This window comes from Lactuca virosa, chromosome 5 (genome assembly GCF_052849685.1).
Source record: "Lactuca virosa cultivar CGN04683 chromosome 5, Lactuca_virosa_CGN04683_v6, whole genome shotgun sequence".
In the NCBI taxonomy this organism is placed as follows: Eukaryota; Viridiplantae; Streptophyta; class Magnoliopsida; order Asterales; family Asteraceae; genus Lactuca; species Lactuca virosa.
The window spans coordinates 186,744,737-186,771,762 of NC_136430.1; the positions used below are offsets into that span (position 1 = coordinate 186,744,737).

The 27,026-nt window shown below is 32.3% G+C and overlaps 1 protein-coding gene, 3 long non-coding RNA genes and 1 pseudogene across 4 annotated transcripts in view; 2 read left to right on the forward strand and 3 right to left on the reverse strand.

Annotated features, from left to right (window-relative positions):
* The first annotated feature begins 203 nt into the window (after nucleotides 1–203).
* Nucleotides 204–7,945, forward strand: LOC145111213 (protein BREVIS RADIX-like). Its single transcript, XM_079047509.1, has 7 exons — nucleotides 204–401; nucleotides 550–655; nucleotides 2,669–2,862; nucleotides 6,228–6,592; nucleotides 6,880–7,009; nucleotides 7,089–7,435; nucleotides 7,531–7,945. Exons 3-7 carry the CDS (start codon nucleotides 2,752–2,754, stop codon nucleotides 7,607–7,609), a joined length of 1,032 nt encoding a protein of 343 aa, XP_078903635.1. The 5' UTR covers nucleotides 204–401; nucleotides 550–655; nucleotides 2,669–2,751; the 3' UTR covers nucleotides 7,610–7,945.
* A 2,667-nt stretch (nucleotides 7,946–10,612) lies between these two features.
* LOC145112144 (protein FAR1-RELATED SEQUENCE 5-like) lies at nucleotides 10,613–14,265 on the forward strand (annotated as a pseudogene).
* Nucleotides 11,322–12,508, reverse strand: LOC145116827 (uncharacterized). Its single transcript, XR_013712322.1, has 2 exons — nucleotides 12,000–12,508; nucleotides 11,322–11,548 (listed from the first exon to the last, which is right to left on the reverse strand). It is a non-coding gene; the product is annotated as an uncharacterized LOC145116827 (long non-coding RNA).
* Nucleotides 14,266–14,809: 544 nt separating the features above from the next.
* On the reverse strand, nucleotides 14,810–15,773 carry LOC145116954 (uncharacterized). Its single transcript, XR_013712402.1, has 2 exons — nucleotides 15,364–15,773; nucleotides 14,810–15,264 (listed from the first exon to the last, which is right to left on the reverse strand). It is a non-coding gene; the product is annotated as an uncharacterized LOC145116954 (long non-coding RNA).
* Nucleotides 15,774–20,035: 4,262 nt separating this feature from the next.
* The window catches only part of LOC145115301 (uncharacterized), a 47,892-nt gene continuing 40,901 nt past the window's right edge, over nucleotides 20,036–27,026 (reverse strand). Inside the window, exon 5 of the long non-coding RNA XR_013711501.1 lies at nucleotides 20,036–20,100. This is a non-coding gene — a long non-coding RNA (uncharacterized LOC145115301). The remainder of the gene's footprint in view (nucleotides 20,101–27,026) is intronic.

Below are 27,026 nucleotides of genomic sequence, written 5' to 3' on the forward strand. Positions count from 1 at the left end.
ATACGTCCTATTTGTTGTAATAATTTAATCAACCAAAAAGTAACTCCTTAATGGTAAAGAGAGGTATCTCTATTTTCTCCCAAAAATGGTAAATGTCGAACAAACGTTTTCCGCTAAGAAAGTAACGGAGAAGACGGCGTTAATTTTTTACCCCCTATATAAATACGAGAGATGTTTCTCTTTTCTTGTCTCTTTAGCCATTTTTAGTTTCTCTCTCAAGTGCATATTCTTAACGTACAACCACTCGCAACCTCCCAAATCCTAATCATCATCGGAGATACACCGGAATATCAGTAAGAGTCTCCGATTGTTCATCGGTCATTTGGAAGAAAAAGAAAATACTCTTTTCTAACTGAGATTGTTGCAGCATTTTGCCAAATTTTGAGAACGTTCTTATTTTGGTAATTTTTTGTTTTTTTTGGTGTATTAATTATCTCAAAATCGAAACACAAACAGTCATTGATGCTGTGCATTTTCATTCTATTTGAAGAGTTGGATAGTTTTATGCCAGATTTAGTTTGAATTCAGTTGTTACTTTTGGATTTGCAGGAGAAGCTGAGGTTCATATAAGTTTAGATACGAACGAATATTGAAGAAGGGGGGAAATAGCGACAAGAACAGAGTCTGTCTCTGCCAAGGCCAGTCGTTTTCGGAGGTAATTTTTGCATGACTTTGTTTTCGATTTGTCTGTTTGTCAATTCATCAAACACTTTCAGTGCATTCGACACTTTTAAAGCGATTGATCATACGATTCCCACTCTTTCTTCCAACAACACAATCGGAAATAATTTGAAAATCATCATCATCATTCCATTTCCAGTCCCTCTCGTTTTCTCTCTCATCAGTCATCAGTGATGGTGATGCTCAGAATCTGATGATTATATAACTAATAACAAAATATCAAATCTTTTGTTATATAATATACAGTCGGATTAATTATTGCAACTTCATAGAATCTGGTGCAAATGTTAATTTGATTCAATTACGATTTTGCAAAGAATATGTATAAACGTCTCTTTCCATCTGTAGAGCAATCGTTTATTTTTATTAAAAATGGGTAAAGCAAAACAAAGCAATTTCTGATCCCGGAGAGCTCTCTGCACTTTCTCTTTATTTGTTCTTCTTCCTTTTCCTTTGCCCCAAGAAAATGTTGTCTTGGAATTTTCTTTTCCTTTTCTCATCCACGTAATCAATCCATTAAATCTATTATTTATCCCAATTCCCACGTATGTGTTATTTTATCTCTATAAAATACTATATTATTAAATTTTTTTAAACAACAATCTAATTTAATTCTAAATAAATCTGTTTGATTTAGATAAATTTCTTTTTGTTTGTTTTCTCGATCTTCAATTCTTAACTTTAAAGATCTCATTTCATTCCTTTGATAAACACAAAATAATATTCTTACGAACGGCTGACAAAATAATATATACTTTATTTAATAGCATCAAAACTGACAAAATCTTGCATTCAATAATTTGAAACAATGAATATTTATTCAAGAAGTATTATTTTTTATATTGTCGGACAAAAACATCACAAATTTTCTTTTTCATTTAAGCAAACAATTATGATGCTACATTTTGTGATGACAAAATTTGATTTTCATTCTTTCTGTTGACGTTATTTTTCCTTTTCACCAATACGCAATGTAATGCCCTTTATTGTCATTTGTACTATGAAAAGAAACTGTTATTATCATCTTGTTCAATTATTTATCTTTTATATAGTTCTTGTTTCTAACCAAAGTTTGTGGTCCATAGATAATTGGTTATATCCATTACAACTATGGTTTTTATTTTTGTCCAATTCGTACCAAATCGTATACCTTTAAAATATATTCTGTCCCTTTTCAAAAAAGAACATTTGATGTCACATTCAAATTGTACATGCGTGATTAAATGTAATATACTTGAAATCACAACAATAAGATTTGTTCTCTCTTTTCTTTTTCAAGATAAAAGTTTGGTGGTTGTGTTCTTAAGCCATATAATATTGCTCAATTTCGGGAATCATGTGGGCCCAATGAACATTCTATGGTCTAGGATGATGCAATAATGTTACTATTATCATAATATTTTAATATCATATGTCAAAATAATATAAAAATGTAGAGTTAAATGCAAAAAGGTAGAATTTTTTTTTTAATAATAATACATTTTGAATTCTTTATTAAGATCAATATATTTTGAAAACTTTATTAAATTATAATATTGTTTTTTCGATTTATTTTAACTCTAAAGATATTATATTATAAAAAAGTCTACCTAATTAAGTAATTATAGTAATAGTATTATTTTGTATTCGCACAATATTTCTATGATTCCATATATCTCCAAAATGTAATATTATAATAAAAAAAATTAATATTTAAAATGTTTTAGTACTAAAATAACATAAAAATCCATGTTTTGTTTATTGTATTTAACCTTTAGCCCTAAAAACTATTGACTTTCTTGAAATTATGGAAACAATCTTTTTTAGATATAACACTTAACTATATCAGCCATTTGAAATTACAAAATATTCAACATTTAATTCTTTTTGTGATATTTAATTCGTTTTATGGAAACCATATTATGATATATTGTCAACAATAACCATTTTGATGTTTATTCGCCTCCAAAGGTGCTAAAGTTGATTTATTTATATTTTTGTTATGCAGTGGTTAAAAAAATATACAAAGAAGGATAGAATAGAAGGTGAAAAAGGGTAATTAAAAAAAAAAAAAAAAAAACAGGGGAGAGAATGCTGACGTGTATAACGTGTTCGAAGCAACAGATCGAAGATGGTGGAGAAGAAGTGGGAGCGCGTGGGACTCCTAGTGGAAAAGAAGCCGTCAAAAGCCTGACGGCGCAGGTTAGCTTCCCTTCCCTACTTATATCTATCTTACGCTACACACTATTTGCATGTAAATATTAAAAGAATTGTCCTCATTCTATGTGTGGCTAATTTGCCTATTACTAGCAGTAGTCTCTTTGCTTTTTTCTGCTTGCGATTCTTCTTTATTGTATCTTTTCCCGTTTTTGTCATACAAAACAAAATCTTTCAACAGACCATGCTTATGACATTTATTGGCATTTGGCACCACTTTAAAAAATTTATTTATTTATCTATACTTGTATTTGTAGGTGGGATATTTATATTTTATGCTATAGTTTTTGAATTTTCTTTCTTAGTATTCTTTATAAAAATTTGAAAGTTTTCAAGTTCTGTTTGTTTCCAAAAAATTGAATGAACACAAACAAGTAAATATGATATGGTTTTTCAAGCAAGAAGCTCAATTACAAATGGTAGCAAAAAATGACCAATCAGGTCGCGACACATAAGCTAAGACAGCCTATCAAACTAATAACAATCAGGTCGCAACACATAAGCTAAGACAGTCTATCAAACTAATAACAAACAACTACGAAGCCTAGTGCAGTGAAGACTTAAGATATACAATATTAAACCTTTCGCATAAAGACTCCAACACAACACCCGAAGTTTCATTATCGATATTTTTTATATGTAAAAAGAAGAATATATGTAAAAAGAAGAATATATCCTTTTGATCATTTGTTATTATAAAACTTATCGTACAAAACGTTATCCAACAAAGAGACATGTCCCATATGACAAAATTTTAATTTAATTTTCCGTAGTGGCATTAGAAGCTTTTGAATTCAAAATGTCGAATGAAAAATCTGACACTAAAGAAGGTTTTCATGTGATGTGGGCTTATGTTTAATCCATAAAATAAAACGTTACCATTTGGGATTATTCTGGTTCTAATTTAACTAAACTGTTGTTTCTTAGAAGAAAGCTATTGTCATGTCTAGTCTATAATTAGAAGTAGGACCACAAACTTTTTTCGTTCTCAATGCGAAAGTCTTTTAGAATATAGGGATCTGTTCAGAAATGTTTAATTCTAAAAAAAATTATATATATATAAAAAAAAAAAAACTGCCACTCTAGTTTAGGTTTGCTATATTTAGTTAAAAATAAATGTTACATTAAGTACAATTATTAATTCGAATACCCAAAATTGACACGATTAAATAAATGTGTGAACTGCTCAAGAAAGTTGGTGGGTTGTTTTCTTTTCTGATATTTCATTTGTCGAATATGACTTTTCTTTTCTTAAAAAAATAAAATAAAAAAATAACTGTTATTAATAGTGTAACTACTAGCGGATGCATTAAATTTGGTCATTGTATACAGATTTACGATGCTTTGACCTCTTGATAAAATCTGCACCACAGGCTAATAGACAGTTTTTACAATTAAAGTATTTTAAATTTACTTTAAAATAAGTTTTAAATTTAAATTGAGAAATGCAAAGTTCACTCTTTTGGTTAGAAAAGATTAGACACAATCTTGTAACTTGATTCCCATCATCATTTGCTTACTAAAACAACCAAAATCTTTGGTTATCCGTACAGTTTATGTACTTTTATATATGATTTTAGATTCTTTGATTTCTTTTAATGAAAAAAGATATAAAAAGAATCGCAAATATGAAAAAAGTGCAGTTAAGCAATGACTAAATAAGATTCATTCAGCTTGGGGGAGAGAGACTCTAGTCTCTAGGTTGGGGTAGATCTGGGGTGGGGACACAATGGGTTTTTGCTTTTAGACTTAATTTTTTTTTCAAATACAAAGAAAAATAATGATATTTCTATTATTTTGTTTTTATAAAAAACTAAATAAAAACAACGTCAAATTTCGGAAAAAACTTAAATTTTCAACATAAAAAACTAAAATCAGTTAGAGGTTACAAACGCTTATAATAATTTGACATGTATATAATAGATTAAATAAGATACAAATTATTAGTAGTTTTTCAATAAAAAGAAGGTTTTTTAATGGCTTCTAAACAAAAAAAATGAAAATATAAAGATTTCAAAAAACTTTCTTAGAAAAATATAAATAATAATAATAAGTATTTGGATCAGATATGGGTAGAGTAAATGATGGTTAAAAAATTATATTCCAATCACACCATGCAAAAAGTGGATGTGTGGGAGGGAGGAAGTATAGTATATCTTGAGGAAAAGACAGGACGCCCATGTTGGGAAAAGGGACACACGAGTGTCCTATAGTGGGACCCTCATTGAATATTTGTCTATTTCACTCTGACCCCTCATAATTCAAATTACTAATGATAAAATACAAAGAAATTATTTAAAAGTTTTATCAAGGTTTTAGCCTTTAGTTTCCTAAATAAAACTTTAGTAAAGCTTTATTCATATTTGATTTACCATGAGAAAACTTTTAGCTTGTGTTGTTATATGAGATGAGATTGGACTGAACTAGATCGGACTGTCTTAGTTTTCCAGATGACAGACGATAAGATGGACATTTACGTCTTTTATACAACCGATGATTGACTAAGGATCTAACATTTGTTCAATGCATCTCAAACACAGTTAAAGACTGTCATGTTTTATCGGATGTCACTTATGTTGGCTTAATTACATGATTTTGTGTTACATCAAAGAACTTGTAGTATACGTTAAGAAAAAGACATGTGACTAACTAGATTAAGTTTTGTAGAATAAAATCAAAACTTTCTTTAATTTGAACTCCATAGTAATGATTAGACCCTTTATTCCAGCAAATATTATACTTTTCAAAGTGAGATTATTGTATTACTATGCTTTAGATAAGTCATTAAAAGAAGAAATACAAAAGTGAGCCCTTCAAACCAATTGTTCCACAACTTATTTTGTGAACGTGGATCTTTACTTTTTGCTTTTTATCACTTCTTCTTTTAAGATAGATCTCACAAACCAAACCTAAATGAAAAATAGTTACTTTACATTACAAACTTTTTAATTTGATAATAACGATGACGAGGAGGTCATTTTCGTCTTTTCCACAAATATAAGATCTACAGCAACTCCCGTCCCATCGTTTTCCACCTTTTTTGGCGTTACAAAAAATATTATTTTTCTCCTATCGACATCAATCCAGTCCAATACACGCCAAACGCAGCACAAAGTCCAGACTCCAGTCCAATACACGCCAAACACAGTACAAAATCCAGATTCCAGTGTATTCCCAATACTCGACAAACGCAATCCAGACTGACTCCAATCCAATGCATGTCAAATGCAGTACAAAGTCCAGACTCCAGTCCAATAAATGTCAAACGCAGTACTCCAGTCCAATACATGCCAAACACGGTATAAGAAATTCAAGTTTTATTTTTCTGATGATTGTGTTATGATATACAGATAAAGGATGCATTAAAAGTGTCTGGAACTTCAAAGGGAAAACCACCAATAGGACCTAGCAGCTACAAGAAACCACCACCACATAGAGCTTACCCAGATTTTGAGACTATATCTGAAGGGGGGGCCCACTACCCATATATGCAATCAGGAAGCACTAGTTCTAGTACTCCTGCATGGGATTTCACTAGCAACAATGATTCACATCAAACAAATGCAGGATTTGAACCTCCAAGACAATCTGGTCATTTGGTTTTGGAAGATGAAGATGAACCTAAAGAATGGATGGCTAAGGTTGAGCCAGGTGTCCAAATCACATTCGTTTCCTTGCCTAATGGTGGCAATGACCTTAAACGAATTCGTTTCAAGTAAGACTTTATTCCTAACTTTACGTTTTTTACAAAACCTTTTATTCAGTTGTCCCAAAATTTCAATGTATTAATAAGAAAAAAAAATTGAAAGTACAATGGTGTAATGGAAAACAATGAACATGGGATGCTATAATACACAAATAAATGAAAGCACGTTGTTATTTCTTTAATTTAACCCAAAATGAGAAGACCTGTTGTTAGTTTTTCATAATCTGAATTTACATCCAGTTAACTTTTTTATAAAAAAATTCTGACATTTCTTAATTTTTTTAAATTTATGAAAGCCGGGAGATGTTCAACAAATGGCAAGCTCAGAGGTGGTGGGGTGAGAATTATGACAGAATAATGGAACTTTACAATGTCCAAAGATTCAACTGCCAAGCTTTAAATACACCCTCCCAATCTGAAGATGGGGTAATAATAATACTGTATTTTCATTTATTTATTTATAAAAAATAAACAAATAAATTAAATATCTAAAAAAATTATACAGAGAGATTCTTCCTACTCACGACTTGGATCCGCAAGGGAGAGTCCAATGATGACACCATCAATCAACAAAGATTGGAACAACAGAAACTACTACAAACCCCCAGACCAAGGTGGGGCCCACCACTACAATGTGGGCCCCAGTGCCTACGTGGCAGGTGGGTCCAAGGGTGAGATGTCGTCCATGGAGGCATCAAGGACAACAACATCTTCAAGAGATGAGGCTTCGATTTCTATTAGCAATGCAAGTGATACAGAGTCTGAATGGGTTGAGCAAGACGAGCCCGGTGTTTATATTACTATCAGACAGTTGACAGATGGCACTAGAGAATTACGACGTGTCAGATTCAGGTAACTGATTATAACATCGTATTTTCATTTCTTTCAATTATAATATGAACTTTAATTTTTTATATAAAAAAAAATCATTTTTTTGTCTTATGCAGTCGTGAAAAGTTTGGGGAAGTGCATGCAAAAACTTGGTGGGAACAAAACAGGGAGAGAATACAATCGCAATACCTTTAATTATATACGACCAACCAATCATTGTCACTAATTATATATTCTAAACGGGTCTAGATGGTCAAAGTTTTGACGGATAGCCGGATATGTCCATCTTTATTTAGGTCAAATTATGAGGGATTTCTTGTTCCCATTTTCGGGTTTAATTATGCAATGTTTTTATTTTGTTTCAATATTTGTGATAGGAAGTTGGTATCTTGGACTTTTGTATTTTTTATTTTATTTTTAATTTGCAGTGTTGTATTTATTCTTTATGATGAGAGATTAGGGTTTGTTGGGTTTTTGGTTATGAAATGATGACACCATGTATTAATACTCAATACCGAAATTTATGGATCATGAGCAATATTTTGGGATGTCGGGATGAAAGTTATGAAATTTATGGATGAAATTTATTGATCACGAACAATATTAAAACAAGTAAATGATATTAATAATAGTAATAATGGTATCTATACAAATGATCAAACCTATCTTGAAAACATCTCTTTACGATCGAATAGGCATTTTGTTGAATTGTTAAGGGCATGGGTATAATGGATGTTTTTGGGAATAGAATTGTGTTTATGATATTTGATTGGATTATTTAGATTGAAATTATTAGAATTTTTGTGTCAAGAATATAAATGTGTAAAGAATATAAATGTGTATGTGTATTGATGTATTCGAGTCTAGAAAACGTGAATGTTGAGAGAGAGAGAGAGAGAGAGAGAGAGAGAGAGAGAGAGAGAGAGAGAGAGAGAGAGAGAGAGAGAGAGAGAGAGAGAGAGAGAGAGGTTTTGGTTGTGTGGATTAGCTGAAAATATGATTTTTCTTTATAACTAGTTGTAGTTGATAAATTAATTATATAGTAAAAGTTAAGTGATAGCCATATGAAAAATGTAAATAATAGGAAAAAAACATCTTTATCTATATATCTATTATAATCAATGTATTAAAATTACAGAAACATGTAAATATGAAAGTATAGGGAGCAAACATGTAAATATACAAAATTCATGTGGTGAAAGCGTGAAACCAAAAAAGTATAAGGACAAAAGATGACATTATGTTGCGGGAGGTGTAATCTTCACATTTTCCGTTAGGTAGGGACTTTTGTTAATTTTTTAAACACATGAACCATTTCTATAAAAAGAAAATACACAAAGATGTTTTATGTAAATTACGGAGATAATTTTTTTAATTTATTTTCTCTATAAGGGTCAAACATGTCAACTTACGAATTATTAAACATATCTTGTTTTTGTAAAAGAAATAACTTTATAAGGACCTTTTGTATACATTACAAACTTACAGAGAATAAATATGTTAAAATTCAAAAGCTTTGTGGAAAACTTTAAAACTAAAAATATTTATGGGGCTACAAATGAAAGTGATTAAAATGTGGCAGTAAAAGTTTGAAGTTCATTAATATTAGACATTACTCTTGTTAAGCCAATTTGTTTTAATATATACTAGAAACTAGGGGTGTGCGCGGTGCGGTTTGGTGCGGTTTAGAGCCAAAACCGCAAACTGCACCGCATATGCGGTTTAAGTTATTTAGAAACTGCAAACCGCATCGCGAACGTTCATAACCACATTATGTGGTGCAGCTTGGTGCGGGCGGTTTATGCGGTTCACATGCGGTTTTGCGGTTTAACTAATTATTTACTTTAAATTTAATGACAATACTATCATTTTCGTCACTAACGGCTCACTAAGTGATCATTAAAAAATTTGATGGTCATAGAATTGTGGTCATTAACTACTTATATAGTTAATGAATATACATAAGTTAAGAAAACATAATGACCATAAAATAATGGTCACTGAATGTTAGTTGAAAATGAATTTGAGACAAAAAAATATGGTCCCTCTATTAAATTTTGCATTAAATTTTGGAGTAATTAAGTTTGCATTTCAAAAACTTAAGATAATATCACTAATTTAGCACCTATCAAAATATTTTCGAATATATATATATATATATATATATATATATATATATATATATATATATATATATATATATATATATATATAGGAAAAGTGAATATGTGGTTGTTAGGTAACTAATCTTGGGTGTAGAACTCTTTAAAAACGGCATCGTTTTGTGAAAAATCAGGCCACTTTATTCTAGTTACTTAGAATTATTCTAAATGTTTTCCATGTTTATGTGATACAGAGATATCGATACGCTTCCTTTTTTCTTTCACTCTGACTTCTCTATAGAACTCTTTAAAAACGGCATCGTTTTGTGAAAAATCAGGCCATTTTATTCTAGTTACTTAGAATTATTCTAAATGTTTTCCATGTTTATGTGATACAGAGATATCGATACGCTTCCTTTTTTCTTTCACTCTGACTTCTCTAATTATCTTCGTCGCTTTGGGGGAAAAGAGTTAAAAATTGCTTGACCTGGTATGTACGAAGCCGTCTTCTCCACTGTTCCTTTTCTCATATTTTTTATTTTTACTCCTTATCACAACCCTTATACTCCTTGATCAATGAGCACAACCATATCAATTTATTTTTTATGTAATCGTAGGTTTCTTACATCCACTTTATCTTGTATTTAATGTGGATTTGAAGTTTTCTTATTTGCCATAATTTTTAAGTGTGCACCACGATCAACTAGTTCCTTCCATGTTCAATTTTGAAGTTTTAATTTTTTTTCAACATATATTAATCTATATTATTTGTTGGTGTTGTAGGATTGAATATACAAAATTATTAAGATTTTGCTGCTGTACTTCTCGAGAAAACATTCTAATTCAGTGAACTATCCGAGATGAGTTCCCAGGTAAATTAATTTCAATCCTTTTAATGTCACGTATTGCTCTGTTGCTAGGACCTTGCTGGGACCTGGTGTTTTTTTTAAAACCTCATGTATTTGGTGTTTTTTTTATTCGATTTTGTATCTGGTAACTTTTGTTTCCCCTCTAGCGCCTCACTAGAGGGTTTTAATATTACATATAATATGTTTTGCATTAAAAAATAGTATTTGTTTGTTTGTAGGCATAGAACATGCAAACCATTGTTAATTTAGAAAACCAAGAAGATGCCCAATCTTATGAAACGCATATAACTGAAGATATTGGCATGCATAGTCATTTGGTATCATTATCTGAAAGTGAGAAAATAAGTGATGTGGATGCCGATGAAAGTAATGATACACGTATCATGGGAAAGGTATTCAATACACGCCATGATGCATATACTTTTTATAACCGCTATGCCTTTTTACATGGATTTGACATACGTATTCATTGGAATTATAAAAACAAGACAACAAAGGAGGTTTATCGTAAGATGTATGTGTGCAACAAACAAGGGTTTAAACGTTTGAAGGCTGATAGTGTATGTGGGAATGCAAAGAAACGTCGTAGAGATTTAAGGACCGGATGTGAAGCGATGTTGCGGATTTCAAAAAGAAAAGATGCGAAATGGTTTGTGAATATTTTTAATGATACACATAATCATGAGTTAAGTCTTAGGGGCTGTTTGATAGTTGTTGACAGAGTAAGATCTGACTGAGTCAGGGCCTGATTGGGTCTGAAGCTCTGACTGCATCTATCTCTGACTAAAACCTGGTTGTTTGATTACGTATCTGACTGGCTGTGATGAATGCTGAAAATGACCATTTTACCCTTATTTTATGTTTTGTGGCGAATAAAATGTATCTATTTGTTTAGTCAAATATCTAGATAAAATTGATGAATAATTAAACAGAATATCACACATAATCTAAATTAAACAACAATAATTATAGAGTCTATAAACAACAATAATTATAATGATGAAACACAATCATAAAGAATTCCATGAATTCTCAAACTCCATTTAAATTACTACATGACATGATCAATACACCACATTTTTAGATCATATTTCAAGCAATCAAGATTCCATGTATGCTAAACTCCATTTGTAAAGAAAAGCTGGTAGATTGCACCTGAGCACCTGCCACGATTGCAACCAATGAATACTACAAGTTCAAAGAAAAATCCAATTTCCTTAAATCAATACATTTACAATAGAATTAACCATACCATTTGTATTAAAGTCAAATGTTCAAACAAGCATTAATAACTCACATGAAACAATGAGATAATTATCCTGGGTGTACGAGCAATATGACACTATACTACACACTTCAAGTTATAAGAATAATTTTCCTTCCAAAACAAGTATTTGATAATGTAATCGAGGCATAAGAAATCTCGAGGCATAAGAATAACACTAATCAGTTCATTCACACAGCTTTAAAAACACAAAAATCAAAATCCATTCAACAAAGCTAAGCACAACATCGCCATAGTTGGTAGAAATTGTAATTGAATCCCTAACATAGTACTGAACATATAGAAACAAATATATCAAACACAAAAAAAATAAACAATTTAGATCTAACCTAAATCACTGGAACAAGATAGGAGGAATTCAAGTTTTGTTTGGAAGCAAAGATTCTGGTAATCGGCGGCCGGAGGATGAAGTAATAGTGCTGAGTAACATCGTCGGGGATGAAGCAGCAGGAGGCAGTTATTCGGACCTGGAATAGGAGTGGCGGAGGAAGTCGATGGTCTGCAACTCTGTTGTGGTCGACGGAGCGGTTGTGGTCGGCGAAACTACTCTGATCGACGGCGCTGCTACCTACGCCGGCAATGGAAGTCGACGGACATTGGCAGTTGAAGTCGTCGGACGTTGGCGTTCGGTGGAGGAAGCAGGAACGGGAGGATTGACCGGAGGATGAAGTAGATGGGGACGTTGGAAGCGGGAGATGAAAAAAAAGAGGCGTGAACTTGGGGCACAAAGGGCAAATGATTTTATTTTCATCGGTCAGCTATATTTTTTGCTTACCCAGTAGGAGGGACCGAGTAAGGGATGAAATTCTTACAAAACAAACGGTCTGACCCGGACCCATTCAGGCCTTACCTCTTACTGGACTTGGTAAGAGGCAAAACAAACAAGGCCTTATACCGACCAAAGTAATGAAACATCGCTCTCATGGGAAGTGTCACCGCTCAATGGCTTGTAAATCTCTTATGGTGGAGCTTAGTCAATCAGGGTTGAAGCCTTCTCAAATTAAAAAGGCTGTAAATGCAATGAAAACTCCATGTGAAGCTAATGTTACTTCAAAACAATGTGTTGATATCTTATCCGAGCAACGAAAACAATACAAAGGTAAGGAGTTTTATGGACTTATCAAACATTTCCAAGATAAAACATTAATTGATCTTAACCGATATTTTGTTGTGGATTTATTTGAGGATGGGTCACCTAGAAATGTTTATTGGGCTGATGGAAGGTCAAGGGATGCTTACGTTAAATTTGGAGATGTTGTTGTGTTTGATGTTACTTACATGACAAACAAGTTTAAGATGTCGTTTTCTCCTTTTGTTGGGGGTTAACCATCATGGTCAATCCATATTATTTGGTGGTGCATTGCTAGAAAATGAAAAAGAAGAAACTTTCCAGTGGTTATTTGAGCATTTCTTAAAGTGCATGTTCAACAAGTACCCATCTGCAATTATAACCGATCAAGATAAGGCTATCGGTAATGCAATAAAAAAAGTGTTTCCAAACACTACACATCGCTACTGTGCATGGCATATTAAGAAACATGAGTTGGAACATCTTCGACCCCTCGAAGCCCGTTATAGTGATTTCAAAGAATCTTACAGACAATGGGTAAGGAGTTATTCAATTGAAGAATTTGAAGCGGAGTGGGAAGTTATGTGTGGTAAATATAACCTTGAAAATAATCGTTGGATCACCGAGATGTATAACCAACAGAATCATTGGGTTAAGCCTACTTGAAGGATGTTTTTTTTGCTGGCATGACAACAAGCGGACGAAGCGAGAGCATTCATTCTTTTTTTGATGAATTTGTTAATTCCAAGACTATGTTGAATGAATTCGTAGTTCAGTATGATAAAGCAGTTGAGTCTCGAAGAGCCGTTGAAGAAGATGAAGACTTCAAGACTATGAACTCAAAGGCAGTTCTTTTGTCAATTCATCCGATAGAAGCAAAAGCAGGTGGATGTTGTACCAGAAAGATTTTTGAGATTTTTCAAAAAGAGTGGATACAAGCTACTAGCAATCTAACTCACGAGACAATAAGCAAATGTACAGAAGAAATCAAATACCGGGTTGGGCAGCTAGATGTTGATAAAACGCACTGGAGAGTTGTCATCTTTCGTCTCAAAGATAAAGTGGATGTCACATGTTCCTGTGCAAAATTTGAAACATACGGCATATTATGCAAGCATTGTTTATATGTGATCAAGAAGAGACATGTTCAAACCCTTCCGAATCATTATATTTTGCCTAGGTGGACACTTGATGCTAGATTCAAGGTGGATACTCATAGCATTGGATTGAACGAAACGAACAATGAAAAGGAAGTCAGTGCCTTAATCCTATGGTATGTGCATGCAAACAGTACTAAAGCAATCGAACATGCAAAAAATTCCCCTTCAAAAATAACAAAACTCAATAATTTATTAGTAAAGTTTTTAGAAGATGAAGTTATTCAGAAAAAACCGAATGCATTTGAAAATCCAGTTTTGTTTCTTATGGTATGTGCGTGCAAACAGTACTTCCAGTTTTATTTCTTATTAATTTAGTAGTGGAAATGTGGAATGAATCAGCTCATAGCCCCTGATCAAATTACATGACAAGAAATTTTCTTGAAATGAATGAACCCATTTTGTGTAGACCTGTTAAATTACTCCAAAATGTTTAGCCCAATAGGAAACATGTTAAATTAAGGAAACTAATGAACCCATTTTGTGTAGACATGATACATTTAACATAACTAAAATACTAATTAACCCAATTCCTACATTTTGTAAGTACATTGATATTTAGCCCAATTCGTGTTTTACCATACCTGATACATTTTTAACGGACTTGAACATTCATTAAACCATTAAAAACAAGCATTATCTTTCATTTTATTATGTTATAGCATTGCCCTATTATTTTTGTTTTCTTATCTAGGCATTGTACTTGACACTTATACCCAAAAATAACATCTTAACGGTGATTCTAGAATTTTATTAATTAAATATCCCATTTTGCAACAAAAGCACCCATTGTTTTTATATAGGAATTCTTTCATCATATAATCAATAAGACTAAATTGAATTTTGCTGTAAAAAAAAATCAATTTTCATGATCATTTTAATTCTTTTACTTATTTGCTGGAACTGAACAAGTTGACCTCAAAAGTAAAACTAAAAAACCATATAATATTGTATACATTTGATTCTATACATTTGCAAAAGCACCCTGAATGCTATAAGATAATAACAACAAAAATCACCAAATGAAATCTAAAGAATCTACATAGCATGATGAATCAAGGCATTGAAATGGAGCACTATGCATTTGCATCTGAAACACCAGAAGGGCTGGAATAAAGTTTGAATTCTTCAATTGCACTCTGAAGCATGGTGGAAGCAAACCTATTTAAGACCACTTGGCTTGAATTTTCGAAATTATGCAATTTTCTGTAAATGGGATGCCTAATCCTTCCATGATATTGCTATACAGTTGAGGCCTTTATTTGAATTGAACAAAAATACTCCAGGATCTAAAACACCATGTATCCTCTAGAATGCAAAAAAAAGTAATCTTTTTTTTTTCCGGCTTCAACTCAGGAATGCTTAATCCTGGACGAAAGTATCAAAAATAACACCAATTAGAGATCTGTAGAACTTCTATGGTTGAGTTAATGCTAGTTTAAGCCAATTATGAACCACGATACGAACCAGACACCTCCAGCACCCAACTCAAGAAAGAAACAAAACCCTTATAAATAATCAATCTGAAATCAAGTACTTCATATGTCGAGATAGGTATTGATCAATGGGACTAGAGTGAAGTTTGAACAACACTCGACCTCCACTAAAACAGGAACCAACTAAGGGCAAAATCCGAAAACAATAAAGTTAAATCGAATAGAAGATTAACGTAATCGAACATATAACAACAATCTATACACCAGATTAAGAGAGATAGAGGAGAAGACGGAAAAACACACACCGATGGGGAAGGAAGAAAACCAACATTCGAGGAAGAGGGAAGAGAACTAAAAATCTTGGATACCGATGTGAATGGAACGACTATTTGAGTCGTGCAATACAGAAAACGCAGTTAATTAATTTTCCTCCAAAACAACGTAGTGTTAGAGGCACCACACCTAAAATTAAATACCCAACAACTACATATTCCCTAACCCATATATATATATATATATATATATATATATATATATATATATATATATATATATATATATATATATATATATATATATATATATATATATATATATATATATATATATATAGGGTTAGGTTATAATATGGATGACATCTATTGTGTGATCGTAAGGACGATTCTGGACCAATGAATGAATAGAATGAAGATTTGAGGGTCTATGATATTACAATGGAATAACATGTACCATATAATCACACAAATTTCATTATAAGGGTATTTTAGTCATTTAAATTATGTTAAAATAAGGAAAATTCGAATTTTAAGGGATAATTGATTCTATAATTTTAAATTCTGATTTTTTAAACTAATTCATTTTCAATTATAACATAATATTTATCCATAATAGATTTTATTTTGTGAGATTGACAAATATTTATCCATAATATTTATCCATAATAGATTTTTAATTATAACATAATATTTATCCATAATAAATTTTATTCTGTCAGCCATAAACAAGATTTTCTTGATTTTATTCTTATAGAATAGTAGTTTCATTCAAGGTATTTTTAAGATTTAACATGCTTAAAGAATTCTACAACATATATTATCAAAACTAACGATTTTTAAAAAATACACATTTATATGAAGCAGATCATATTCTTTAAGAATCACTAATTACGTTAATTGTTAATTCTTAAAGAATATAACTATAAACAAAGGGAAAAAAATCAAAATCTAACAAAAATGATATTTATTGTGAGAGAATATTATTACTATTAAGCTTTTTATACATTCTAAAAGATACATTATGCTAAAATATCCTATAGTTTTCAATGCATTTTTCTTTTTGTTTTGAAGTGGCAGCAAGTTTTTCACTTTCTAGACCCTACACAAAAGCAAAATAAAATAAATATATAATGGTATATTTATAGATATTTGACAAAAAATAATCCATTTAATGCTTTCAGCTTCCTCGTTTTTGGTCAAATTGTGTTAGACCAGGACCAATCTTTTTCTTCACCCTAGTCACAGTAACATCCCTGCGAAGAAAGAAAAAAAGACACAAATAAATAATTAAAAGAACTCAGACAAATCGTCGACTGCTTCAAAAAACATATATGAATCACATTCTTTCAATTTCAATTAATGCTAAGGTCCACCACAAATAAAAAATCTAATTAAATAAAACAAGAAATTTCCCATATAATACAACAAGATGTGTGTTCGTATAACATATTCAAAGTGATTCATTGTAAATTATAAGTCAAAATTATAGTGAAGTCTCTTACAACTTGGATATTGGGCTATATCTCGTTTATTTTGGAATAAAAAAAGTGTATTGAAAATTGAACAAACCTTAACAGTAGGTATTGCAGAAAATTGGGTTTTCTATCAATTGCTTAGATGGTGATGCGATTATAACAAGGAAAATATCAATTAAATATCAGACGAAACCTGAGTTGGTTCCCAACCTCCTGTTCGACAGCTGAAGGTGCCCTTTGTCGGTGATGGTGGCGGCGACTAAATTGCAGGAAAGAGATGGCGTTCCTGGTTTGTTAACGATGGTTCTATTTGAATAGGTAAATAACAAACCGATTATGATTGGATTTAATTTTGGTATTTATTAAATATATATGTAATATTACTAATCTATTCTTATTAATTTAATTAATGATTTAAATTTTGCTAAATTCCGATTGGTTCCTACCACCACACAATAATTTATATATATATATATATATATATATATATATATATATATATATATATATATATATAGGGAAGGGTTCTTTGAAAAACAAAAAAACCCTAAAAAATTATAAAAATGCATAAAAAAAATACCAAGACATCACAAAACTTTTTTTTGAATTATTTTATCAAAAAATCGCAGCATTTTTTACAATTTCGCTGAAAAAAAATAAAAAATCAATTTTTTCTTTTTTTGGAAAAAAAAATTTCAAAATTTTTTTTTCAGCGATTTTGACCTAAAAGTTGCGATTTTTTGATAAAAAAATTCAAAAAAAAGTTTTGTGATCTCTAAGTATTTTTTTATGCATTTTAATGATTTTTAGGGTTTTTTTAGGGTTTTTTGTTTTCCATAGAACCTAAACCTATATATATATATATATATATATATATATATATATATATATATATATATATATATATATATATATATATAATCATTAATTGATTTTATCAATGCGGTACGGTTTAAACCGCAATTTTGTAATCATAAACCGCAAAACGCACCGCATAATTCGGTTTAACAAAAATACAAACCGCACCGCATAATTCGGTTTAACAAAAATACAAACCGTAAACCGCACCGCGAGTGTTTTAAACCGCGTTATGCGGTGTGGTTTAGTGCAGGCGGTTTGTGCAGTTTATTGCACACCCCTACTAGAAACTGCCTAATCTCCGCTTCGTGGGGGACCCAAGTGGGCCAAAATTACGTAACTTCGAAAGTGAAAGGAGTAAACCTGGAAATATACAAAACTCATGTGGAGAAAGTGTGAAAACAAAAAAAATATAGATAGAGACTAAATATGGCAATATATTGTCGGGTGGAGAGAGAGAGAGAGAGAGAGAGAGAGAGAGAGAGAGAGAGAGAGTTTAACTTATAACCTATAACTTGATATGATAAAATAACATAACATTAACCTTTATATATATTCTTTTATGTAACGTCCCCCCAACAAGTTGTTGCAGTCTACTCCGCAGGAGTGTGCTACTTTGTGGTGGACTAAGAATTCACCATGGATAAATGTTGCAGATTACCCTGATATTTGAATTATGGTGATTTTGTGACATTTGCTTATCATGATGTAGAAAAAACAAGTTTATGTGACCGAAGAAGAATTTCTATAATATTTTAATTTGGTACAAACATTACTACGGGTAATTTAGATCAGCAGTATCATACTCTTGACTAGTTTTTTTTACTAGTTTTGACATTAGATCTTCTATTAAACTTACCTTTACTTTTGAAACTTTATTTAGTCCTACTTGAAGATTCAGTTTTTATTGAATCTACAGGAACTGAGCGTGACAGTTTCTGCTTGTGTGACTGATCCTTAGGCAACAACTGCATTTTTCTGATTCGGACATTCACCTTGGGATGTGATACGATTATGGTTTGTTGTTCGTCCAGCTTGTCGTTTGTCCATGAATGGTGGTAATACAACCATGACTTCATCCGGTTGTTGGTATTCAGCTAGAACTGGCACAGGAAACACAACCTATATATATGTTGATCGATATGTTTCAAGTGTGAAGTACGGTAACACCCATTGAATATAATGTTGATATCTCAGTTCTTTGAATACCGCCATAGCATGAGAGTAAGGTATACTAGATAATTTCCATTTCCCATATGTGCAGCAACGAGATTCCAAGTTGACTATACCATTTTTCATTTGGTTAGTCAGTTCATATCTTCTTTCATAAATTTGGTATACTCGAAAACCGGAGAATTTGTTGATTCTCCTTTCAATAACCTTCTCATCATACTCATTAATATCTTTTTTTTCTTTGAGCTAAAAAAATATGTATATCTTGTCATGCATAGTAAATTATAGTAGAATTACCATGGAAGTACTATAATTTAAATAATTACCTCCACCATTACGTCGTTGACACCACCATTGCTGCATTGTTGCTCGAAAGAAGTCAATTAACATTGGTATTAGTAGTTTTCATGCGTCTTTTGATAACACATTGATGGACTATATGTTGTTCTATGTCGTTATATCATACCGAACCACAGAGAAACACGCACGACCTTGCCCATTTGTGGACACCGATTTTGTCTATCAATGTACGATAGTCTTCGGATAGGGAACAACGTAGCCTAGCCAAGATATATTTGAAATCAAACCCCCCGTAAGCTTTTGTAGCCTCCGAAAACAAAATTTTGGTTCTCTCTTGTTTGTTGATCTTTATTCTCACACTCCTTAACAAATGACAACAATAGAGTTTGTGATATGCGTTCGGAAACACGACTTGATTGGTCATTTCAATTGAATTGGCTCTATCAGATATGATAGCCAAAGAGGTCATGTCCCTAATTATAACATCCCAAAATCTAGGTAAATGTTTTTCATTATTAAATCAAGTGAAATCATTGTTTTCAAATAAAATCCCAAATCAACCAAGCATTTACAAAACATTATTCTCAAACATAGAAATCATATATCAGAGTGTCCCAAATCAAAATCATCAAAACCAAGAGGATGTGCACGATCACACCTTCGATTTCCCATGATCATCCGAAGTACCTGAAACATAAAACTAAAACTGTAAGGCAAAGCTTAGTGAGTTCCCCAAAGTACTACCACACAACACATAACAACATGCATATTGGGTCCACAACTGACAGACTGGATAACCCCCAGAGTCTACAACATGAATATGGCTTACCTTCAGGCCCACAACTCATGTTTGGCTTACTCCCGAGCCCACAACATTGATGGGTTTTCAACATAGCAATCAATTCTATGTGTGCATGCAACCCTAATTTGAGGATCTATGTTTTCACTATTAGACATACAAGCATTGAACACAAAACTAGAAACCCTAGCATGCATCTAATAATTTTGAAATCCATAAAAGAAAGATTAGATCACATACCTTTATTGTTATGTAGTAATAATAATAGAAAAACTTGAAGATCCTTTGCTTTGAGAACAAGTACCACAAGTGTAGTACCTCTGATGGCTCACAAATACAGTAGGGAAAGAGGATGAATATAAGAGAGAGGAGAGAGGAGATACTTGGTCATAATTTCGGCTATTCTAGGGTTCCTTGGAGGTGCATGAAGTTATGAGGGCTTGGGGGTTCTATTTATAGTTTAGGCAGCTAGGGTTTTGAGGTGGAAAACCCTAATTCCTTAGCTTAGGGCCTAAGCAGCCCATAGACTCCCATCCATAAGGCTTGGACGAAAATCTCTAGAATCTTCTAGGGATTTTCATCCTACCCCAATAAGGGTGATCCAAGAGCACAAAATCTCAACTATCAAATAATTGCAAAACAACCCCTGTACTTTTAATCAATTCCTTTAATCCCAAAATTAATTCCAAATTAATTTCTGATTAAATACTAATTAATAATATGATTTCTAATTAATATATTATTCTCATAACATATTAATAAATCATTTTATACACCAATTTATTATTCCAAATAATAAATTCAGCCTCTCTCTCCAATAGTCATCCTGTCTAGTTGCCAGTGTGAAGGCAACCCAAAAGGATCATGCTACTATCAAATCAAGTACATATCAATTATAGGTATGGGCTTAGACACCTAATCCAAAAGTCTCCCACTTAGATAAGTCTAATAACTATGATTGCAAATATGACCTCAAAATTTGACTAGCAATCGTAACTCTCAAAGCCGTTGTCAAACTCTGACCCAGTCACTTACGTGTCCTAAGACGAGGGATCATATAATCCTCCGTTCTGCAAGATATCATGTGGACAAATGACATGGAATAGAATCATTCTCATTGTCCAATAGTTTGTTTCTCGATTTCTGATTTGTATGACAATGAACTTAATTGAACACATCAATTCAGACCCGACCAGGCCCGACACATAAGTCAACACAAAATCATCGAGGGGCCCAAGATATCGCTTTTACCCCATAGGGCAAAAGGAACAGATAAACTTTGACTTATATGCTTGTACTATTTACTCATCAAATCATACACAACAATACGTTTTATAACATCGAGTTACTGATGGGTTTTAAGCATAACTACAACCTATGTGTTCATGAAACCCTAATTTCTTTGGATCTAAGTTTTTCACTAGTTGATCATGCAAAATGAATACCAAAGCAAAACCCTAGATCTAGCATATATAAATCGATATATATATATATATATATATATATATATATATATATATATATATATATAATTAGGGTTTAGAAGTTTACCTCACTTGTTAAGTAGCAATAACAAGAAACCTTGTAGATCCTTGAATCTTAAAAGCAAGTGCCTTAAATGTTGCACCTCTAATGGCTTACAAACATTACTAGCAAAAGGATGAGAGGAGAGTGGAGGGATGCTCTTAGAAATTCGGCTAGGGTTCTCAAATGCAAGCATTGGCTAAAAATCCAAAGTGTTAGATCCTTTTTATACATGAGGTGACTTAGTCCCAAAGCTAGGGTTTACAGGTGGAAACCCTAATTCCCTGCTTAAGGCCTAAGCAACCCATGAACTCTTATTTAGAAGGCCTTAGACGAAAACTTATAGGGCCACCCTATAATTTTCGTCCACTCCTATCCAAGGAGTCCAAGAGCCCAGTTTCACAACTATCAATGATTTGCAAAACAGCCCTTGTACATTTAATTAATTCCTTTAATCCCAAAATTAATTCCAAATTAATTTCTAATTAAATATTAATTAAATAAAATGATTTCTAATTAATATATTATTCTCTTAATACATTAATAAATCATTTATCAACCTCTCTCTCCAAAATCACCCTGTCAAGTTGCTAGAGTGAAGGCAACCCAAAAGGACCATGCTACTATCAAATCAAGTAAATACCAATTATAGTTATGGGCTTAGACACCTAATCCAACATTCTCCCACCTGGATAAGTTTAATAACTATGGTTGTAAGTATGACCTCAAAATTTGACCAGCAATCGTAGTTTTCAAAAGCCGCTGTCAAACTCTGACCTAGTCAGTTACGTGTCCTTAAATAAGGGATCAAATATTCCTTCGTTCTACAAGATATAGTATGGACATGAGACATGGATTATAATCTATCTCTCTATCCAAGGTTTGTTTCCCGGTTTCCGATTTATGACGACTGAAATCAGACTACTAATTGAACACATCAATTCAGTCCAGGCTTGGCCAAGCGCTTTAGATGTCATCACCAAATCATCAAGGGGCCCACAGATATCGCTTTTCTCATTAGGGCAAAAGGAACGGATAAACTTCAACTCATATGCTTGCACTATTTACTCATCAAACTACGCACAACAATACATTTTATAACATCAAGTTACTGATGCGTTTACATATTATCAATGCACATTTGACTCGCAAACAATAACTCATATGTCTCCGTTTAAAGAATATAAGATATTATCGTCTCAAAATTTCTCGTGATAAAATCCATGAAGTAATTCTCTGAGCGTGTGTTAATCCAATACTCAAATCTCCATTTCAAAAGTACTCGTGAATGTTGCAACAAACCATTGCTATGTCTAAACCCTTAGACAATCTACAATCCAATTCATGACAGTCTTAATTCACTACTTACTTACAAAGTACGATCGATTGTGAATGTTTTGAATAATCCAATTATTCGGGAAGTAAAACATGCAAAGTAAAACATAATAATAACCTAATTAGTTATGGTCTCAAAACTATTGAATATAAATAAAACACTTATTATTTAAACACCATATTAATTAGACTTTATTAATTGTATAATGTTTCAAGTAATCAACTAATCACTTGAATTAAACATTAGTCATGCCATGTAATAAACATGCATACTATGTCTCTCTATGGTCCTTCCTTTGTGAATAGATCAACTAAACATAATTCCAATAATACTCATATCGCAATTCCACATCTATATTACAAGTGTAAGATTTTTCAAAATTCTTGTCACACCTAAATGTGTTAGAATCTAACCTTTCATGCAATGATCCTTTTGTGATGACGTGGCCTAAAAGTCGCAAAGACTTTGCCAACGATGTCACAAAATGCTCCAATGAAACTTTGTTCCTTAAAACAGTAATGAAGTATCAGATTCAAGGTAACTCCTTGAATACCTTCTTTGCATTAAGGTTTCTAACTCACATTCAGATTCTAATCACCAACTCCCATTATGGAAACTTTTCCATATTTCCATATGACTATCAATTCTGATCAAGAATTATCCCAATCTGAAACATGTCATTATGGTCCGTCCAAATGTTATACTTCCAACTGTCCATAAGCAACCAATCTTCAGCGAACTTCAGATTGTCCTTTAACAGTTGTTCAACAACTCTAGTCATATCCAGTTCCAGTCCTTTTCCCTTCTTAATGCCCTAGGCATTCGGAAAATTTTAGAACAAGTGAATACTATAGCATATGTAATCAATCCTATATCTGAAGCATATAGGATTCGATTGTAACATCCCGTTATTTTCTGTTTGCAAAGTCAAACAAAGTCAAACAAAGGTCAACTAAAGTCATTTTTATTGTTTGGGTTTTTAATTAAGGTTATGAAATACCTTTAATTTCTAAAATCCTTATAATATTCATAGTTGAAATTGGAAGGAAAATGTTTGAAAAACCGAGAAACTTCGCATACTATTCATTGCTCGGACCGTAAACACTTCGGACCGCAAAGAGTTTACGACCGTAAATGCTTCGGACCGTAAAATCCTCGCAGGCCGTAAACGAGGCTTCGGCCGTAAACTGCTAACCGACTTCGGACCGTAAACTCCTCGGCCGTAAACCCTCGCATATATATATATATATATATATATATATATATATATATATATATATATATATATATATATATATATATATATATATATATATATATATATATATATATATTCTTCATTTTTCCTTCATTTCTCATATCCTCCAGTCAAGATCTCTCAAATTTTCTCAAGTATCATCAAGAAAACCTCTAATTCTCACCAAATAAGTAAGTGTTCCTTCCATTCATTTGTTGATACTATGCTTAATCTAGTAAAACCTTATGATTTTATCCATGAAATCATCTCTTTTGGCTAGATCTTCAAGAACACCAATAACACATACTAGTTCTTTAGACCGTGAACACCTCATTCAAGCTTCAAAACGTAATTATACATCCTAATACTAGCTATTCTATAGAAGCTCATAACATACACCCTTGAAATCAACCATTTCCCAAGAACATAAGAGTTTACGGCCATGAGCATCTCCCTTGGCCGTAAACTCAAGATCTTCTTAGGCCGTAAACATCATTGGCCGTGAACACATTGTGTGACCGTAAACCCCTTTAGAGCAATCACATGTGATTGTAACACTTAAATTCAAGTGTTTCCTAGTCCTTAAAGTGGTTTCCTATCATAATTAGTTGTTATATACACTAATTATATCCATATATGTATCATTATATGCTTAATAGTATATGTTGTGTTCAAGACTTCACTTGACACTTAGCATCCTATATCGACCTTACATTTGAATAACTTACTACAGGTGAGTTCATACCCCCGTATTTTCATAGTTTTTACTGTTTTAAGGGGGGGGGGGGGGAATACAAGTCTAACACAAAGTTTTTGTGTTATAAACAAGTGATTTCAAATATCTTATCAAAATGGATTTCATTTATTATCAAATCAAATGGTTTTCAATGATTGTTTCAAAACGACATCAAGTCACCAAAATGAATTTCAAAATATTAAACTTCTTTTTAAATGTTTTTATAAACTTATATTTTCCCCAAAAATCATACTAGTATACATATATTTATATATATAAGATTTAAAAGATTTAGGACTGATAACCCACTTTGGTTCCTTTTCCTTGTTTGGATGCGGGATTACAAGTATCAGTTATTTGTCCGAGTGTCATTTAAATTTTACTTATATATATATATATATATATATATATATATATATATATATATATATTAGTATATGTATACATGTATAAAAGTTTTACTTATATATATTAGTATATGTATACAAGTATAACCAGAATCTCCAACCGGGGATCGAAACAATGTGTGTATAGATTTATATTGGGATTGACAACCCCGCACTCGGACTGTTAGCTACAGTCAGGCATACACGCCTGTGAGTGACAAATTATTATCAACATGTGTTCAGCGCACTCATAGCGTTGGGTCAGGCCATCTAGTAAGTATGGTTATAATAACTCATTAAAAGATATTAACAATACGTTAGTGTATAATTAATTAAACTTATGTACTATTTCAAAGTACTAGTTTACAAGATACAATTACAGTCTTACATTACAGTTTACAATAACAGTTGATGAATTCAGACATACTCTCAGATACACGTTTACAAAAGGATTACAAATACAAAACATTGATTTACAAATAGAAAAGTTTTATGCAACTAAAACTACTTTTCACAACACATCAGAAAATATAAGATTTTCTGGAAACAATTTACATATTCAAGAAACAGAAGACATTCTTTCAGAACATAAATACTTATGCACTCACTCAACTTTATGTTGATACTCTCTTTTCAAATTACTTGTATTCGCAGGGAACCAGTAGACAGGTACACCCTATGCTTTTGAGAAGATGGAGCTATTTATGTCTTGTCTTTTTCTTTTGTACAACTATTTAGTTTCAGTATACAATGTTGAAACATATGTAAATACTTATACTTTTTACATACAGTGGTTGTTTGTACTCTGATTACCATAATGCATGTGTTGTGATACTGCAAATGAATTCCTCCACCCCCGGACGAAAGTTATGAATTTTTGAAGTTCGAGGCACGCATACCAGAGCTTATCCGAACTACGCCCCGCGTAGATCTTCGTACGCCCAGCGTACGCATGAAAGAGGCGTTACGCCCCGCGTCCATGGAAGTTACGCCCAGCGTAACCCGATGACCAGCCCCTATACATAGATGTCGTGGGCTGCCGAGTTTTCGTGCTCAAATTATTCTCTCTCTCTCATTATTGCCTCGTTTTGCGTGCAACTTATACCCCGAAGCCCCGATATCATTCTCGAGACCTGAAGCAAGTCTCGAAGCCCCGAGGATCCCGAGAAGTAAAGTTTCTGAGCCGAAACTCTGCCCGCTTAAAGCCCGGTTTTGGAGAAAACATCGCGGTTTCATCGAAGATTATTGTTTTAATAGACGAGGTGCTGTCCGATCATCGTCTTATCAAGTGAGTGTATAGTCACTTTCTTCCAACACATAGATAAAAAGTATTCTCTATAAAATACGTGCTATGTATTTATACATTATTTGTTTATTTCAAATAAGTGTTGAATAAATGTTTTATACAAGTTTTAAACTGTATATGTATTTTTATCTACAAATGTGTTGGGTTAAAACATGGGTAGATAGTTGATGTGCGATAAAATGATGAGATAAGCGAGAAGCAATGAAAGATGAGCGATGATATATGAGTGGTAAAATATGGTGAGAAGCGATGAGCGATGATATATGAGTGGTAAAATATGGTGAGAAGC

Excerpts from the sequence above, each read along its gene's own strand:
- LOC145111213 (XM_079047509.1), top strand. The coding sequence starts at position 2,752 with ATGCTGACGTGTATAACGTGTTCGAAGCAACAGATCGAAGATGGTGGA. Across the intron at positions 2,863-6,227 it reads TCAAAAGCCTGACGGCGCAG|ATAAAGGATGCATTAAAAGT; the intron begins GTTAGCTTCCCT and ends TATGATATACAG. Across the intron at positions 7,010-7,088 it reads CCTCCCAATCTGAAGATGGG|AGAGATTCTTCCTACTCACG; the intron begins GTAATAATAATA and ends AAAATTATACAG.